The 15977-nt window shown below is 38.7% G+C and overlaps 5 protein-coding genes across 6 annotated transcripts; 2 read left to right on the top strand and 3 right to left on the bottom strand.

The window, feature by feature from the left end:
* LOC149379748 (Reticulon family protein) lies at nt 1–1471 on the top strand. Of its 2 annotated transcripts, none has more exons than XM_089603549.1 (5): nt 1–322; nt 415–595; nt 683–824; nt 1085–1154; nt 1229–1471. In XM_089603549.1, the coding sequence occupies exons 1-5, from the start codon at nt 205–207 to the stop codon at nt 1393–1395; spliced, it is 678 nt and encodes a 225-aa protein (XP_089459675.1). In that variant the 5' UTR covers nt 1–204; the 3' UTR covers nt 1396–1471. The 2 variants fall into 2 exon arrangements, with proteins under 2 accessions (XP_089459675.1, XP_089459674.1); XM_089603548.1 differs by having other exon boundaries at nt 1–334.
* Nucleotides 1472–1552: 81 nt separating this feature from the next.
* LOC149379747 (appr-1-p processing enzyme family protein) lies at nt 1553–3549 on the bottom strand. Its single transcript, XM_089603546.1, has 7 exons — nt 3262–3549; nt 3113–3161; nt 2741–2843; nt 2554–2649; nt 2397–2471; nt 2006–2075; nt 1553–1840 (listed from the first exon to the last, which is right to left on the bottom strand). The coding sequence occupies exons 1-7, from the start codon at nt 3484–3486 to the stop codon at nt 1763–1765; spliced, it is 696 nt and encodes a 231-aa protein (XP_089459672.1). The 5' UTR covers nt 3487–3549; the 3' UTR covers nt 1553–1762.
* Nucleotides 3550–4766: 1217 nt separating this feature from the next.
* LOC149379746 (TLC ATP/ADP transporter) lies at nt 4767–8756 on the top strand. The gene is made up of 14 exons (XM_089602965.1): nt 4767–4970; nt 5079–5243; nt 5719–5817; nt 5922–6056; nt 6191–6259; nt 6328–6424; nt 6529–6631; nt 6744–6951; nt 7269–7382; nt 7481–7612; nt 7736–7816; nt 7899–8015; nt 8311–8382; nt 8488–8756. Exons 1-14 carry the CDS (start codon nt 4854–4856, stop codon nt 8509–8511), a joined length of 1533 nt encoding a protein of 510 aa, XP_089459091.1. The 5' UTR covers nt 4767–4853; the 3' UTR covers nt 8512–8756.
* A 111-nt stretch (nt 8757–8867) lies between these two features.
* LSF2 (dual specificity protein phosphatase (DsPTP1) family protein) lies at nt 8868–10661 on the bottom strand. Its single transcript, XM_089602966.1, has 4 exons — nt 10293–10661; nt 9560–9765; nt 9302–9472; nt 8868–9205 (listed from the first exon to the last, which is right to left on the bottom strand). Exons 1-4 carry the CDS (start codon nt 10588–10590, stop codon nt 9002–9004), a joined length of 879 nt encoding a protein of 292 aa, XP_089459092.1. The 5' UTR covers nt 10591–10661; the 3' UTR covers nt 8868–9001.
* Nucleotides 10662–13385: 2724 nt separating this feature from the next.
* Nucleotides 13386–15701, bottom strand: AZG1 (AZA-guanine resistant1). Its single transcript, XM_089604334.1, has one exon. It carries the CDS (start codon nt 15339–15341, stop codon nt 13656–13658), a length of 1686 nt encoding a protein of 561 aa, XP_089460460.1. The 5' UTR covers nt 15342–15701; the 3' UTR covers nt 13386–13655.
* Between the last annotated feature and the right edge of the window lie 276 nt (nt 15702–15977).

Here is a 15977-nt window from a genome sequence, read left to right as displayed (position 1 = left end):
GTGAACAATGAAGCAGACAATCCTCACCGAATTAATTTTCATCAAACAAAAGAATTCCCCAAAACCGCCGTCGGTTTCATCATCACTTTCCAGTATCCCCAGGCTTTGATCTCTGCTTCGTTTCTGATTCACCATTTCAATCTTCTCAACACTCCACTCTTTTGATCCAACAAGAAACTTGAAATACTGTTCGTGTTTGGCTCGATGGAAAACAATCCACAAGACAAGAGCATCCACAACTCCGAATCAGACGACAATGGAAGAAAAACAACGGCTTTCAATTCTTCAGTCTCCGGCCAATCCTCCGTCTATCAATCTCTTGGTTGTGGTTTAGGTGAAACCAAATAGAAATCAATTTTATTTTTATTATTTCTTTTTTGTAATTTGTTTTTATTATTATTTTTTTTATTTAAGCCGCCGATGTGCTGCTGTGGAAACGACGACGCGTTACGTTCGGCGTCGTTGTCGTCGCGACCGTCTCGTGGTTTGTGTTCGAGCGTTCCGGATTGTCGTTTCTCTCCATTTGCTCCGACGTTTTGCTGATCTTGATCGTCTTGTTGTTTCTTCGCAACAACTTTGTTTCTCTCAGAAACAAGTACGTTTCTTTATTTTCTATTATCACACTCTGTGCATAACCTTATATTAATTTTTAGTTTTTTTTTTAATTTAATTTAATTTGCAGGCAATTGCAGACATTGCCGGAGCTAGTACTGTCGGAGGAAATGGTGAACAACGCGGCGGCGTCTTTGCGTGTGAAGGTCAACTACGTGTTGCTCATGGCTCATGATATTACTCTTGGCAAAGATTTCCTACTTTTCTTCAAGGTATTTTCTTTGCTTTTTTTTTTAGCTGCTTATTATTGCTAATGAACACTAATGTCTTGACATCAAACAAAGTTGTGCTAGAATTATTGTTGGAAAATAAGACATGAATTGAGTGAATTGTTATGTAAGATCGTGCACAGTATCGGGTGTATTGATCATATGTTATGGTGAATTCTGGTGATTCAAAATGCCATTAGGTTTATGTTCTAGGATGATAACTACTCTTGAGGTTTTCGGAATTTTTTTATGCCTTTCGACAGGTTGTGGTCAATTTGTGGCTTATCTCTGTCATTGGAAGCTACTTCTCTTTCTTCACCATCGCATATACCGGTAATGCCATTAATTTTTTTTTTTTCGGCTTCATGTTTCGCTCTTGAATATTTTTTTTCCTTTCGTTTAATTAGGGATTATCTTGTTGATCACACTTCCGGCATTGTACAACAAGCACGACGAACGTGTTGATCGATACTGTGGAATTATCCAGAGACAGTTCACTAAGCACTACAAAATAGTGGATGAGAGTGTTTTCAGCAGATTGCCTCCAAACTTGCCCAAAGAGAAAGATTCGTAGTGTTATTGTAAATACTGTTTGCTTGTACAATGAAAGGTTTTTTTGTTCTGGCTTCATGGAAAGATATGTCAAATGACATTCAAACCATGCCGGAATGTGAAGGAAAAAAAAAACAGAGTTGTATTCTGTTGTTGTACTTGGACATGAGAATCATATTAGTGGAATGAATTGAACATATAGAACTCAACTTAAAAAAAAACATATAGAACTTTGTCATTTGTTTGCCATATAGTTGCACAAAAAAGAAAAAAAAAATCGAAACTTTGAACTTCATGTCAATAAAGCCTAAAATCTCGAAACAACTTTGGAACCGAATATATGAACCAATGAAAGGCTTTCAAACTTGATAATGATTATTCTCCGTCGCTCATTTAGCACTGAGCAATTCGTTTGCCTTGTTCAACCAAACGAAATACACGTCTTCGTCGAAATGAACAAAGTGTACCTGCAATATATCACACAAACAGAGTTTAACCCTATCATCGACCTTACTTTTTCATTGAGACTTTATTATACATAACTTGGTCTCTCTCTTAAGTCTGATTTGCAGATCTCAGCTAGTTACTGCACAACATGGACTTGAAATTGATATAATTCCCTAAATAAATACCTCTTTGATGCCATTTGCAAACTCTTTGATTGTCGATATAGCTATTGTGGCAGCTTCTTCAAAGGGATATCTGGTGAGCACAGTCAGAAATTTAAAGATGAGAATTCATACAAAAACTACATTGTAATGCATGTATGATTGCTCATGCTAAGACAAGTCTCGTGTTTTCCGAGCTTCCATGGTTACAAATTAAAAAAAAGGATCAGAAAATTAGCTTCCTATACAAAAACTGCATTGCTAGAAAGAATCGCTCATACTCAGGACAAGTCTCGTGTTTTTCGAGCTTCCAAGGATACAAACAAATTAGATCAATCTTGAGTCTACTTCGAAGTAATTTTTTTTTGTTTTTTTAAAGACAAAAATCACTCCATTATTTATAGGGTTAACTTACCCATATATACCACAAGATATGGCCGCAAAAGCAACATACTGTACATTGTTCTCCTTGGCAACCTTCAAGCTATTTCTGTAACCCAAAAAAAGTTTAAGCATCATCGGAACAAAACGTAATCCCGAAAACTAAATCACAGATAATACACTGAAGAGACCTGTATGCACTTCTAAGAGCGGCTTCGGGGTCAGCATTGCATCTATAAATCGGTCCAACTGTGAGAATCACATGAGCGACGGGCAACCTGAAACCTCTGTGCATATTCACGGCATCTTAGCAAGTTCATTTCTACAGATTTTTTTAGGGGAAAATAAATATAATTATTCAAGGAAATGTCGGTTTACGGTGCTATTCTTGCTTCTCCCGTGGGGCACCGAATTCCGGGGGTAACTTCAGGGATACGATAGCATGCTTCTAGAAGATCCGGCCCAGCAGTCCTGTGTATAGCTAAATAAACAACATAGGGTATACTAATGAATTAAAAAGCTATATCAGACTCTAAATTTACTTGAGGAAATTAGCAATCTTAGAAATTAATTCACACTATAAAGTTCCATTGAAGTTTCGGAGACAGAGCTGAGTGATCACAAGAAGTGAGAAAGGAAACATTTAATCTTGTAATATTTCTCGGATAAAATTCTCTTGATAAAACCTTGTTTTTCTTTGTTTTGGTTCGAGTTTCTTGTTGGTAACGCATTTGATAGAGATCTTCTTACCTCCATCAACACCACCACCTCCAAGCATTCGCTCATTCGCTGCATTGACCTAAAACAATGAATTCACATCCATTGAAGACGGAAATCAAACACACCATCAAGAGGAGTTCATATAGCGGAGAGAGAGAGAGAGAGAGAGAGAGACTGACAATGGCGTCGGAGGAGCCATCGACGGACCACTTGGTGAGGTCGCCTCTCTGGATGACTAGAGAAGTGGAAGACGAGAGAGGGAATCGAGTCACTCCGTCCATTGGACAGACAGCTCTGAGGAAACGGCGAGGATCGGCGAATCTTCTCATATGATTTACGTCTTCGCCGAGACAGCCTGAGGCCAATTGGATCGTCGCTCTGCTCAGACTAGCAATGCCTCGCATCGAGTGGTTTTAAGGTGTTTCCCTCGGTCAACGGTCAAACATTCAATTTCTTCAAATTTGAACAGAGAGAGCAAATATTATTTTTTTTTCGTTGTTGAATGTTTCATTCCTTAACTAAGAAGAGAGCTCGGTAGTTTAACTCAAAAAGTTTTTGTTTTCTATTTTTTAATTTTTATAGTTGTACTGAAAAATTATTTTGCAGTTGTTTTCAAAAAGCTGTTTGGTACAGTTTTCATTTTTGTTTTTGAGAAATTGAAAAAAGTGTTTGGTACAGTTTTCATTTTTGTTTTGAAAAAATGAAAAGAGAATATGAGGAGTGAAGAGAATAATTTTTTTTTTTTTTTCAAAAACACATTTTATTTGTTTTCAGTTTTCTTTATTTTTTTACAAAACAACTGCAAAATTTTTTAAATTTTTTTTCCTGAAAATTAAACCAAACGCAATTTTTGTTTTTTGTTTCCAATTTTTTTAACTCAAAAACTCTTTTTGAGATGAGAACCAAACACATCTTCATTTGATTTGGCTGGATAGAAAATTGTAAATTTCATCTTAAATGAGTTTTTAATTAGTAAAAAATATACACGTAGAAAAGTTCATGATAAGTACGTAGTAATCGGTTTTTGATGCACCGCACACAAATTGTTTTAGAGAAATTGTCTCATTTGACACCAATTTCATAACATTTTTTCACTTTGTTGATATTGTTGATATAGATAGTGACATTTTGAGCCAAATTAGTTTTTTGGTGAAAAATGGAAAATATTATGAAATTGGTGATTAAGTGACAATTTCTCAATATTTTATTCACCAACCACAAAAATAAGTAATCTGTTCAAGTTTTATCCACACTTTCGAAAAATGCCATAATTTAAAGAGTGTGAGCGCAAGATAGTCCTTATTTATATGTTTGATGTCCGATTTTCAGGGAATTGACAAAGATATGACATCTTTTTTAAGTAGCTTTCATCTATAGATTTTTTTTTTTTGGGTTGAATGTGTTTTTATAAAAATATCCTTACAAGTCTCTTTATTTTTTTTATATTTTTGTTTACGTTGTTTTCTCTAAATCTAAATTCGCTTTTTAGAGGGGGGGAAATCGAACCAAGAAGACGAGGTAAATAAAATTTTTTTTTTTTTTTGAACAACAAATAAGACGAGGTAAATAAGGTGAGCCCAACATATCATTCCCTTTTGTATACAAAAGGGTAATTTAGTAATTCTATTTCTCATTTGCGACGAGTATAACAAGCTATATATGCTCCCATTTTGAACCTACAAGAAAAAGAACATGGATCTATTTTGTCATTTCTGTTTCACTCTACTCTGATCATGAAATCTCAAAACTCAAAACTCTAGATTGCCATACAATGATTACGACGAGCGCTATTACTAGGTATCGCTTGGATGCGATCGCATCCACGTTCGTTTCCGTGCACCCGCACGAGACCTCAGCTCTGCTCCACTCGGCCTTGTGCTTCTTCTTCGTAAGTCAACCTATCGGAGATTTCGTTCTCTGCATCGATTTCTGTGAATTAAGATTTCAGATTGAGGTGGTTTTCGAATTTTTTAATGGAATTGATTTGCTTATATAGATTCTGAGCGCCTACTTCGTGGTGCTTCCACTGCGTGATGAGGGTGCGATCTCGTTAGGGCTGTCGAAGCTTCCGAGCTTGTTCATGGGCTCTCTCGCTCTCACTCTGATCGCCGCGCCGGTTTCGACTCTCGTTTTTTCGAGCCCTAATATTTCCAAAGGCAAGGTATTGAGCCCACTCAACTCTGATATCGTGAATTGATTCTTTCAAATTTTTAGGTGGAATAACTTAAGGGCATAAATCTCCACTAAAAAAGTTGCATTAATATGTAAGGGATTTGGTACCATTTTAGAAGTTACAGATATACCTTGTTAAGAAATGCAACCCAATCATTAGTGTGAGCTTCGAGTACAATTCAACTGATATGGAAGCTAGTACTGTGTTAATTTATGAATCTCCGGTTTATCAATTTCTCTTTCTCGTAAATCCCTGCAATTTATAGCATATCAAATAAAGTCAGACATTTTGGCTTATTCATTGCTAAAAGATTTGTCTTTATGGTGGTTCGGCAGTGCCCTAAAGCCATTAGGAGTCTAGTCTTTTTTGTGCTACATTTCTGTGCAAAATGGCAGTTTCTTATTTCTTCCAATTTATGTTTGTTTGCATGTCTCCTTGTAATAAGTGCTTCTTGAAATTCCAGGCTTTGGTTTTAATACACAGGTTCTTCAGTGTAACTCTAGTCCTATTTTTCATTCTCTGGCATTTCTCCCCGCCCGGTGTTTCAGCAGCTACGCCAATGGTAAGACGAAGCATATGGTTGTTTCCGATTCCGGCTTTGCTTATAAGAGTTTGACCTTCTTTCTGTCTCCTAATAGTTGAGCCTCTGTGCATATAAATATCTAGAGTTCGGATAGCATATTGCCCACCTCAGAAGAGAGTCAAACCATTGAAGTTAACCAAGCCAACCCTGCACATTCAGAGGGGAGGGAGAAACACGGGTGGTTTTATGTCTCAGTAAGAATCGGATTGTTTCTATGGGTGTGTAAACTCTCAATACCTTCTTTCCCTCTATTTTTAAAAGCCCAGTCCATTGAGTAGTCAAAATTGTAAAGAATTGACTAGTTTTGAGTTTGGAATGATTTCAAGTTCTTTTCTCCCATTTTTTTTTTCAGATTGCTCTTCTCAATCTACTCACAATTTCTTCAACTTGGGCTAGAGTAATCGATGTCATGGACAGCGAGGTTCATATGCTACAATACTGTATTAGATTACTGGTTTTGCTTGCGCTACTAACTTATTTAATGTTCAGTCAGGCTCAAGATTATTCGGCTTCATCGGTGCTGGTGCTACACTTGGCCAGCTTTTTGGCTCATTGTTTGCCGCAGCAATGGCTTGGATGGGACCATGTAAGTTTATTTGCAAATCTCTGATCGTCATATACATACAACTATGTTTTCCCTTTCCTATATATTGTTGTACAACATGTTTTTTTTTTCTTTTTCTTTTGCAGCTCTTCTACTATTTTCTGCTTTGTTAATGGAACTCGCTGCACGGTCAGCAAAAGGGATTGACAAGGACGTAACACACCCCCCTGAAGAGCTATCTCCCATTAGGTCAGCTAATTTACCACATACTTAAGTTGATACATATATCCATGATCCCTTTGCTTACAATGAAGAAGCGCAATTAGCTGAAGAATCTGCTTTGTACGCTAAAAAATTTCAGAGATTCTGATCCCAAGGAGCAGAATGTTGACGGACAGAAGACGCTAACTCAAGCTGTTTCTTCTCCCATAACATCTCATTCAGAAGATAAGCCTCAGCTTGGGACTATCTTAGACGGGTTCTGGCTGATAATTTCGTCAACGTATTTGTTGTTTGTAGCCTTGTTTCTGTGGCTCAGTGCAGTTGTATCTTCATTCTTTTACTTTCAGGTATGTCCTGACAGTAATGGATAGTGCGTTTATGGGCCTTCAAAACCCAATAAACTTCAATCTTTTTTGTTTTCGCTTGCACTTGGAGTCAAACTTAAATAATACCTGTATTTTTTTTTCCACTCATCAAATTTTTTTTCATGAGGTAGTTGTATGATTGTATCCTCTAGTTTACTTTGTTTCAAATGGCATTGACTGGTAATCAAAATAATTTTCTAAATCTAGTTGGTAGTTATTACCTGTTAGGGTCGGTGTTCCATTTTATGTACTTGAATTATCAACCTTGCTCAGCCATCCTTTTCCATTTCCAACTGCAGAAAGTGAGTATAATTGCCACTACAATTTCTACCTCTATTGGAAGACGAAAGTTGTTTGCTGAGATAAACAGCTTTATTGCTATATTCATCCTCGCAGGACAGCTTACCTTAACTGTACGCTTTTCTTATCCAAATTTTCTGAAATATTTGTTATATCCTTTTTTTTTTCTTTTCTCAGAAGATAATACTTTTGTCTCAATGACCGTGTGCAGGGTCGCATTCTTACCGTTTCTGGAGTTACTTTCGCCATTTGCGCTGCTCCAATTGTTGCCTCGTTAAACATGGTTTCTATTGCTGTTTGGCCGAATTGGGTTGCTATTGCTATTTCTGAGACAGTGCGAAAGGTACAGTCACATAAGCCAATCTCTTTTGACCTTAGGTTCCTGTGTGTCAAATCTAATTCCATCGTAAAGTACGGGAGAAAAATAAAAGATGACTCTTAATCCCTCTTGGTGTGAGGGCAACAGGTTGTTATGTACGTTTTGACAAGGCCGGGAAGAGAACTTTTATTCACTGTTGTGTCTCAGGAGGAGAAATACAAAGCCAAGGTAACCAACAAAACCGATTCCTAGGATGTAGTGTTTTTTTTTTTGGCCACAGAATTCAAGAGTCGTGGCACAATGTAAACAGGTATGCATCGACGTGGTCGTTCAAAGACTCGGAGATGCAACGGCCGCGGGAATGTTTAAGCTTCTTTTCAGCCATCTAAATGGAAAACCGTCAATAGTCGCTCTCTATGCTTTACCTGTACGTATATGCTACACCAGACTGTGTCGCATCTTTGTTCAACCCTGTTAGGAACTCGGATATGGATATAATAAATAAAATAGATAATTAGGGATTAAGTATAGAATGCTTAGAAGTTAGCTTTTAAATAAAATGAATTAGTAGAGCGAAGATCATGATATTTTGCGTGAGAGAGGTAGGAATTCCTAGTTGCAGAACCTGACTTCTCGAGTGTCTGATAATGAGTAATCAATTTCTTTTTTATTTAATTAATTTGTATTGATTTTTTTTTATTTTTTTTATTTCCCCTTTTTAGGTTGGTTTATTGTGGATAGCCACCGCATATCATCTGGGACGCCGCCAGACCGAGCTTGTGAAGCACCAGATGGTCTCAACTTTTTGACATTGTTTTTCTTAACTACACGATTTTGCCAAATTGAAATAACTTTTATAAGCTTTTTGAGAAGCTTTTAATTGTAAAAGCATTTTGTAGGTAATCTGGAAATGCATACATTAGATAATTATGGACGAAAGATTAGCGTGTTCGCCGTTCACACATCGTCATCTGACCTGGGCTCCGGTATATCAAATCTTAAATTTCCCCAATTGCCAGTAATATATTAACTTAATTACGTGTATATGTATGTATCACAGTGATATTTCTTGTTTACTTTCCGAGCCATCACATTCCCTTTACGTAGTTAAGGAATACAGAGATGATGAGCCGCATAATGATCAATGAGTAAAGGAAAAACACACCAACCATGGATTTCTCTCTTATTCATTCTTTCTCTTTATTAGTTACGGCATATCATTATAATATAATCTAACAATAATATCCTACGGATGATGAGACAGCAAAGTCACTGCAACGAAATAACTATTTGAATTGTGGATGTGAAAATCAGACCACATTGAACTTTGATCATTGCCACACCCTCAAATGCTTTTTATTTCAAATTCAAGAACAATAGGGCGTAATTGTTTCAAGTTCGGGCGTAATTGTTTCAAGTTCCGCGGAGGGCTCGGACTCGGTCCTGGATGAGCTTCCTCTCCCAGTCAGACACATCCTCAAAGGCATGTTCCGGAAGGTTCTTGAACGCCTCCTTCCATGGATCATTCTTTGCTAGATCGTACGTTGCTCCGCGGATTGCTTTTTTATTCGGTCCGCAAGGTCTTTTCGCAGTCAGCGTCTCATACGCCGTATTTAGCTACACACAAATTTATTCTCTCTCGGTTATCATCTACAGCTGTAAATTATCGTTTTATCATATGGCGAAATTAATTGAGAGAGAGAGAGAAATTACCTTCATGTCACAAAACCAAAACATGTAAGCAATGGCGACCGCGGGGGCTCTTCCTAGCCCGGCCGAGCAATGCACATACACTCTTCCTTTTCCCTCCGAAACGGCCCATTCCAGTGACGAAACCGCTTTAGGCAAATTGTTGCGCAAGGAATCCGGGTCGAAATCTACGGCCTAACAACATGATGACAACAAAAATGACAAAGATAAGCAATCAAGTCATTCCAAGAAGCCCGACAAAAAAGAGCAAACCCCACTTACGGGGCGCCTCATATGTCGGATTCCTAGGTCTTGACACGTCTTGATTATCGACTTCAAGTCGATTCCCCAATACTCAACATCCTTGTCTTGTTGCAGGTTCAGAATGTAAGCCACGTTCTCCTCTTGCTTCAGATGAGCTATGTCCTCTGGTTTCTGAGGCTGAGACCCAACTATCACGTCATCGGTTATGACTGCGTAGTTCATCCCTGATCCCATAAAAACAACTACATCACTGCCATGACTCTTAATTAGCATCAAAATATGACATACACTACTTAGCAACAACCATGGATTAATAGAATGGGATCCGATCAAAAATGACTATCCCAATTCCAAACAGACTTTAAGGGACTTTATTTTACAACACAAAGTCATGAATTGCTTTATTATGGGGATGTCAAGTTTTCACCTTTTCTTTTTCTTTGCCAATCATTTTGACAGATAAACGAAAGAAAAATTGTAAGAAATAGCCATTTGAAACTTTTTAGTCGGTTAAATTGTAGTATTCAAAGTATTGAAAAGGTACTTGTAGATTTTGACAAACTTTTAACTAATTTTTGCAAAACCATTAATTTCAATTGGCTGTATTATGAGCTTTAAAATGGAAGTAGCAGTCTCATTTAAACCTGAACTTTCAATTAAACTGATTCTGATTGACAACATGCTCGGTCGCAGATCCAAAATCTAGGGAAAGCAGAAATGCAAATAGTGGAGAGAGAGTACTTTTACTGACCAAGATCATGGTGATACTCATAAGGATTCCTCATCATCCGCTTCATGGCTGTGTTGTACTCTTCCATCTTATTGTTCTTGAGCTTTGTGACAACTTTGACTTGTGGATTCTGTTCCTCAATGTCGCTCCCAGATAATTTGCAACAGATCTTACCCAGCCTCGAATGGTTATTATGGCAAACCATAACATGGTTGTTTTGAGGACAAGATTTCATATTCTTATTCATCATCTTCTTCTTCAACAACATATTTTCAAGAGGAGTTGTGATGAAGCAACAGCTATTGCCAACGGCTTGCATTTTTCTTTCCTATTTTTTGTTCGTAAGAAAGAAAGAAAACTCTAAATAATTAAGGTGGTGAGTTTTTTTTTTTTTTTAAGTACCAAAAAATGCGTTAGTATATTCACCGGCCACTACGCCCAACAAACGTCACGTGCATGTAGCTTCTGACGGACTGCGGTCCAAATAATGCCACGTAGACAGGCTAAAGTGATCTCTCTTTATTGTCCGAATAAGAACTATTTTTTCATTATTTTTTAAGAATTATTTAATTTGTCGTTTAGGATAAGATTAACTCCTTTCGAAGGGGCCCTTTGTCTTGTACTTTTGGGCTTTTTAAAAAAAATATTTATATAGCAGGCTTGTCCAGGAGTGAAAATGGGCTTACTTTTCACAATGATTTAGTGTTTCTTGGCAAAAATGCTTTGGACTAGTCTACAAACCAAAAAAAAAAAGAGTAAAATTCGAAAATGAAGTTAGTGGTTCAGAAACAATTTTAGGGGTTTCTTTTTGGTTTTGTTTTTAAAAGACTTGAAAAGTTGTCAACATTTTTATTTGACTTGCTTTTGGTGATCGACTAATATGGATTATAGCATCAATTTTTTTTTTTTAATTTCAAAAATGGTTTTGTGGGTGCGCTTAATTAGTGGGGGTGCCAACTATAAAGTAGCCATACATATATATATCAACGTATGGTTGAGATATGTAATACATTACACGCCTTACAATAAAACCTATATCTAGTATTTCCAAAGGTGTTCGTGATGAGCCATTTCAAGAGGCTAAAAATGGCATGGAAAATCTACTTCTAAGTCTAAGCCTAGGCCATATTGTTGAAAAGCATTTGTAATCTCTGCCTAACTCATTTGGCTTCTTGCGATCACCTTCAACAACTCTTCCACTGAAGCTATATGCTAAACTAGCTATCATCACGGTTTGTTCTATCTTCCTTTTTTTCCATTTTTCATGTGAAGTGACTTAAATGTCTTATTTTGGGGTGGGGTACAAAGACGTGAATTTATCCCGAACTAATCCACGGTGCTAAATCATATGATTAAGACCTTGGATTAAAGGATGGGAAAGCATCATTCTATCCATCTATATGGAGATTACGATGTCACTTCCTTCTATTCTATTCACCCCCATAATGATTAGTGATTAACCATTGTTGCAAACTCTATCATGTTATATTGTCAAGTAAAAGTATCACGTGGCAATTTATGACTAGACTAAAAGTAGGTCTCATTCTCATAACCATATATTCCTAACACCTGATCTTTCATGTTATATTTTGTTAAGAGAATACAATATTATTAAGGAAGCGTAAAAAATATAATATCCTCATTATCAGTGAGCGCCACGTGTCCTTCTAGTAATGGTGTCATATCGTATATGTGGTCCCCAATTAGTATCTCCTCTCAAGACATTAATCATCTCTTCGCTTGGTCATGTGTGTCTCAAATAAGATGCCTTAAAATATATATTTTACATAAAGCTCTTAGAAACCAAGAAGATTAAAAAGACACGTGCAAGATTGAACCCTTATGTTTCACAAGAATATGTTCTCTCTGCCTCGAAAGCTTTTCAATATCTGTCCCCATTTCACTTGCTGGAGAATTATGGCCATAATGATATTATTTTTTGGTTATTTCAAAGAATAGTGATGTGTCAACCTTGTAAGCTACTTTGAAGCAATTCTTATTAGCTTGCTTATGCAAACCCAAATGTTTTGCAGAGTCATTATCTCGCGTCTCCCAAGTCCCAAGTACATTCTTACACAAAGACATGTTAAACAGTCACTTTATTATTTTCCTCAAGAAAGTGTTTAAAAAAAAGGCCAAGTGTTTGGTAGATAATAATTAATGCAAGTCTTTTTCCCACTAAGTATTGCTGCCCATATATGGTCCCATGTTCTTGAGCATTTTTATGATTTGTGTTCTTTTTGTTGATGAAAAAATCGGATTAGGTGTTGCAAATCCAAAATCTTTAAGTTAAACCTAGATAGCTATTTTCATATACACGAATCTGAACTTGATTTGGTTTGTCCCAAGTGCCCAATTGATAGCTAGTGGAAGTAGTTACAAACATAATAAAAAAATTTAATCATTAATTCTAATTCAAACGAATAGTAAAATATATATATATATATATATATATATATATATATATATATATATAATTCAAACCATTATAGCATAGCGAAACGCCCTCCCTTTTTTAATAACTACTCCAATAACTACGAGTTTAGGAAAAGTCCAAAAATTGTAAACCTTAGTCAAAACAACTGTGGATATTATTCCGTACCTTTTACAAGAAACAATCTCTTGTGAAGTCCAAAATATATTTATTCAGTCAAGATAGTAACAACCAACAAGTTCGTTTTTATTATTATTAGTATAATCATTTAAATATTTTGGAGGGACCAACATGAATCATCTATTTTTTAATTCATCAATAAATCCAATCTAGCGCTAAAATTGTTAGAGATAGAGAAGTAGGAAAAAAAAACATTGGCAATAATATGTCCAAGTAGCAACACTACCTTCCTGGCTTTGCTCTCTCTATCAAAGATCTGAACGAATATACATTATATTATACTACCTCCTCAATAATTATAAAGTTCATCCAATAATTGTTGACATATAAAATAGGATGTGATATAATGACAAATTTCAAAACATTTAGGTTGCAATATCTCTATCGCCGTCTGGCCATTCTTCCTTTTATGATTTTGGATATAGAAATCTCCATTTGATGTCTACACTTATAATGCTCGCCAGGCAAGCACAATTTAGACCAATGAATGGCTGAAAATGTATCATCAAATTATGACTTTCCTCTTCCAAAACATTTTTTTTTTTAAATGATCTCACACACATCAATTCTCAAACTACCAAATAAAAATGTGAATGATAGCCATAGAAAGGGAAACAAACTACACTATACTAGCTTAGCTCGAGATAATATTTACAAACTCTTTCCTTTCCGTAACAACAACGAAAAAAAAAAAACAAATAATATGAATCACAATTTCTCATCTAGTTATACAAAATAAAAAAATAAAAATAAAAACCACCTCCTTACAATCAAACTTCCACTTCCTTATGAGAATTACCATTCCCATTCCCATTCTCATTATCGTTCTCGGCGTTGGGCTCGGGCTTTTTCCTCGAGAAATCCCGGGCCCAGTCGGGGAGATGCAAGATCACAAAGGTGGCGATCCCGGCGATGAGGCCATAGGCAATCGAGTAAGTGAGCGGCGTGAGGATTAGGGTAAGGAAAGCCGGGACAGCCTGTCGCATATCGTCCCAGTCGATATCGACCACCGATCTCATCATCATCACCCCGACGAGGATCAAAGGCGGGCCCACGGCCCACGCGGGGATGGACGCCAGCAACGGCGTGAAGAACAGCGCCAAGAAGAAGTAGCCTCCGGCGGTCACGGCCGTCAGCCCCGTCCTCCCTCCTTCTCTGATCCCCGTCGAAGACTCGATGAAAGTCGTCACCGGCGAAGTCCCCAGCGCCGACCCCGCCACGATCGCCGCCGCGTCAGACATGAACGCGAAGTACTGCCCCTCGAAGTCTCCGGTCTCGGGATCGGCGAATCCGGCGAAACGTGCCATGGAAGTTAGGGTTCCGGTGGTGTCCAATATGTCGACGTAGAGGAACGTGAACACGGCCTCCCAGAACCTGCCCGTCCCGATCCCGGCGAAGCTCAGCGCTCCCGCGGTCTTCTCGATGACGTGGACGTCCACGACGCGCTTGAAGTACTCGTGCGAGGCGTCTCCGGCGGGATTCGCCGGGAAGACGGTCACGGCGGTGTTTCGGAACCACGAGACGGCCGTGACTAAGACGATCCCGTATATCATCGCGCCTTTCACGCCTTTGGCGAGGAGGTACGCGATGAGGACGAACCCGGCGGCGCCGAGCCAGAACGTCGGGCTCTGCATCCGCGAGTCGGCGCACATGATCGGCCCCGACGCGGCGGTCAACGTCCCGTTGACCAGGTCGATCGGCTGGACGGAGATTCTTCTGCTGGCCGGGCAAGCGGCTAGGGTTACGAGGGTGGAGGGGCTGAATCCGATGAGTCCGATGCCTTGGTTTCCCTGGAGTCCGATGAAGGCGAGGAACAGTCCGATCCCGGCGGAGGAGCTGATCCTCACCGGCTTCGGGACCAGCTTTGCCAGCCTGGCGCGGAATCCCACGCCGGAGATCAAGAGGAAGAACAGCCCCTCCATGAACACGGCGGCGAGAGCGGATTCGTAGCTGACGTCGCCGGAGCCGTGGAATCCGACGACCGTGTAGGCGAAGTAAGCGTTGGTTCCCATCCCCGGGGCTAGAGCCAACGGAAGGTTCGCGAAGATTCCCATTATGAGGCAGCCGATCACCGACGAAGCCGCCGTGGCGACGATGAGGTCTTTGCGGACTTTCTCGAGGCAGGAAGCGTAGCCCGGGTTGACCGGCTCGAATTTGCAGGTCGGATCCGGGTCAACGACGCGTTGACCGGGTCCGGTGCAGTTTGCGACAGCTACGGTGGGGTCGGAGCAGAGGGGGAGGCAGTCGGAGACGCTGCAGGGTCCGCCGGAGTCGGCGAGGATCGAGGCGTTCACGGCGAGGATGTACGCCATTGTCAGGAACGTTGCGGTTCCGGCTCGGAGCTCCGTCGTGAAGGTCGAGTTTCGGTCGGTGAGTTTGAATCGTTTTCCGACTCGGCTTTTCGCTACGTACTCATTGAGTCGACTCACCGGGCTATGAGAGCGTGATATCTCCATATGAATGAGAAATGTTTTTCCGTTTTTTTGCTCGTAATTGATCTCTCTTCTCTCTCTCTCTCTCTCACACACTCGTTGTTTGTGTAAGAGATAGAGAGTGGAAGAGTAATGGAGTAATTTTTTTATTTTTTGTGTATGTATATAATATGCAAAATATTTTATAATGATATCATAAGAGGAAAGAGAGTTAAAAAAAAGATTCCAAAAAAGGAGGGATCTTCTTATACGCAAGAGAGAGAGTATCTCTCTTTTCTTGTGGTGCCACTTCCAACTTGGCTTAGAAACTAATACGATTCTTTGACTTTCTATTTTTTTCTTTTTAATAAAAGACGTGTAATTGATTTTTGGATAGCTAGCTACTAGTTTTTTTTTTTTTAATTTATTTTATGTTGACTAGTGGCAATGATAAGGTTTGTAAATTGTGGGTGATATATTAACAGCTTAGCTGAAAATATGCGACCCAAAATGAAGCACATATTGACCCGTAACTGCTTCTTGTGGGACTAAATATGTCAATGGAGTACTTTCTAATTCACATCCCAAACTGTTTTCACACCAACATTTATTCATCCTCTTTTTGACAGTCAACATTTCTCATTAAAATTATAGTCTTAAATTGGTGACGTGAAATTGTGA

This window comes from Urtica dioica, chromosome 12, assembly GCF_054948205.1.
Source record: "Urtica dioica subsp. dioica isolate 48M chromosome 12, U.dioica_male_clone48M_v1_H2, whole genome shotgun sequence".
In the NCBI taxonomy this organism is placed as follows: Eukaryota; Viridiplantae; Streptophyta; class Magnoliopsida; order Rosales; family Urticaceae; genus Urtica; species Urtica dioica.
This window is presented reverse-complemented; position numbering and strand designations above follow the sequence as displayed.

Excerpts from the sequence above, each read along its gene's own strand:
- LOC149379748 (XM_089603548.1), top strand. The coding sequence starts at position 205 with ATGGAAAACAATCCACAAGACAAGAGCATCCACAACTCCGAATCAGAC. Across the intron at positions 825-1,084 it reads ATTTCCTACTTTTCTTCAAG|GTTGTGGTCAATTTGTGGCT; the intron begins GTATTTTCTTTG and ends GCCTTTCGACAG. Across the intron at positions 1,155-1,228 it reads CTTCACCATCGCATATACCG|GGATTATCTTGTTGATCACA; the intron begins GTAATGCCATTA and ends TCGTTTAATTAG.
- LOC149379747 (XM_089603546.1), bottom strand. The coding sequence starts at position 3,486 with ATGCGAGGCATTGCTAGTCTGAGCAGAGCGACGATCCAATTGGCCTCA. Across the intron at positions 2,844-3,112 it reads AGGTGGTGGTGTTGATGGAG|CTATACACAGGACTGCTGGG; the intron begins GTAAGAAGATCT and ends TTGTTTATTTAG. Across the intron at positions 2,076-2,396 it reads ATATCTTGTGGTATATATGG|ATATCCCTTTGAAGAAGCTG; the intron begins GTAAGTTAACCC and ends TGTGCTCACCAG.
- LOC149379746 (XM_089602965.1), top strand. The coding sequence starts at position 4,854 with ATGATTACGACGAGCGCTATTACTAGGTATCGCTTGGATGCGATCGCA. Across the intron at positions 5,244-5,718 it reads CTAATATTTCCAAAGGCAAG|GCTTTGGTTTTAATACACAG; the intron begins GTATTGAGCCCA and ends TTGAAATTCCAG. Across the intron at positions 7,613-7,735 it reads TTTCTGAGACAGTGCGAAAG|GTTGTTATGTACGTTTTGAC; the intron begins GTACAGTCACAT and ends TGAGGGCAACAG.
- LSF2 (XM_089602966.1), bottom strand. The coding sequence starts at position 10,590 with ATGCAAGCCGTTGGCAATAGCTGTTGCTTCATCACAACTCCTCTTGAA. Across the intron at positions 9,766-10,292 it reads TGAGTATCACCATGATCTTG|GGATGAACTACGCAGTCATA; the intron begins GTCAGTAAAAGT and ends TTATGGGATCAG. Across the intron at positions 9,206-9,301 it reads TTTGGTTTTGTGACATGAAG|CTAAATACGGCGTATGAGAC; the intron begins GTAATTTCTCTC and ends ATTTGTGTGTAG.
- AZG1 (XM_089604334.1), bottom strand. The coding sequence starts at position 15,341 with ATGGAGATATCACGCTCTCATAGCCCGGTGAGTCGACTCAATGAGTAC.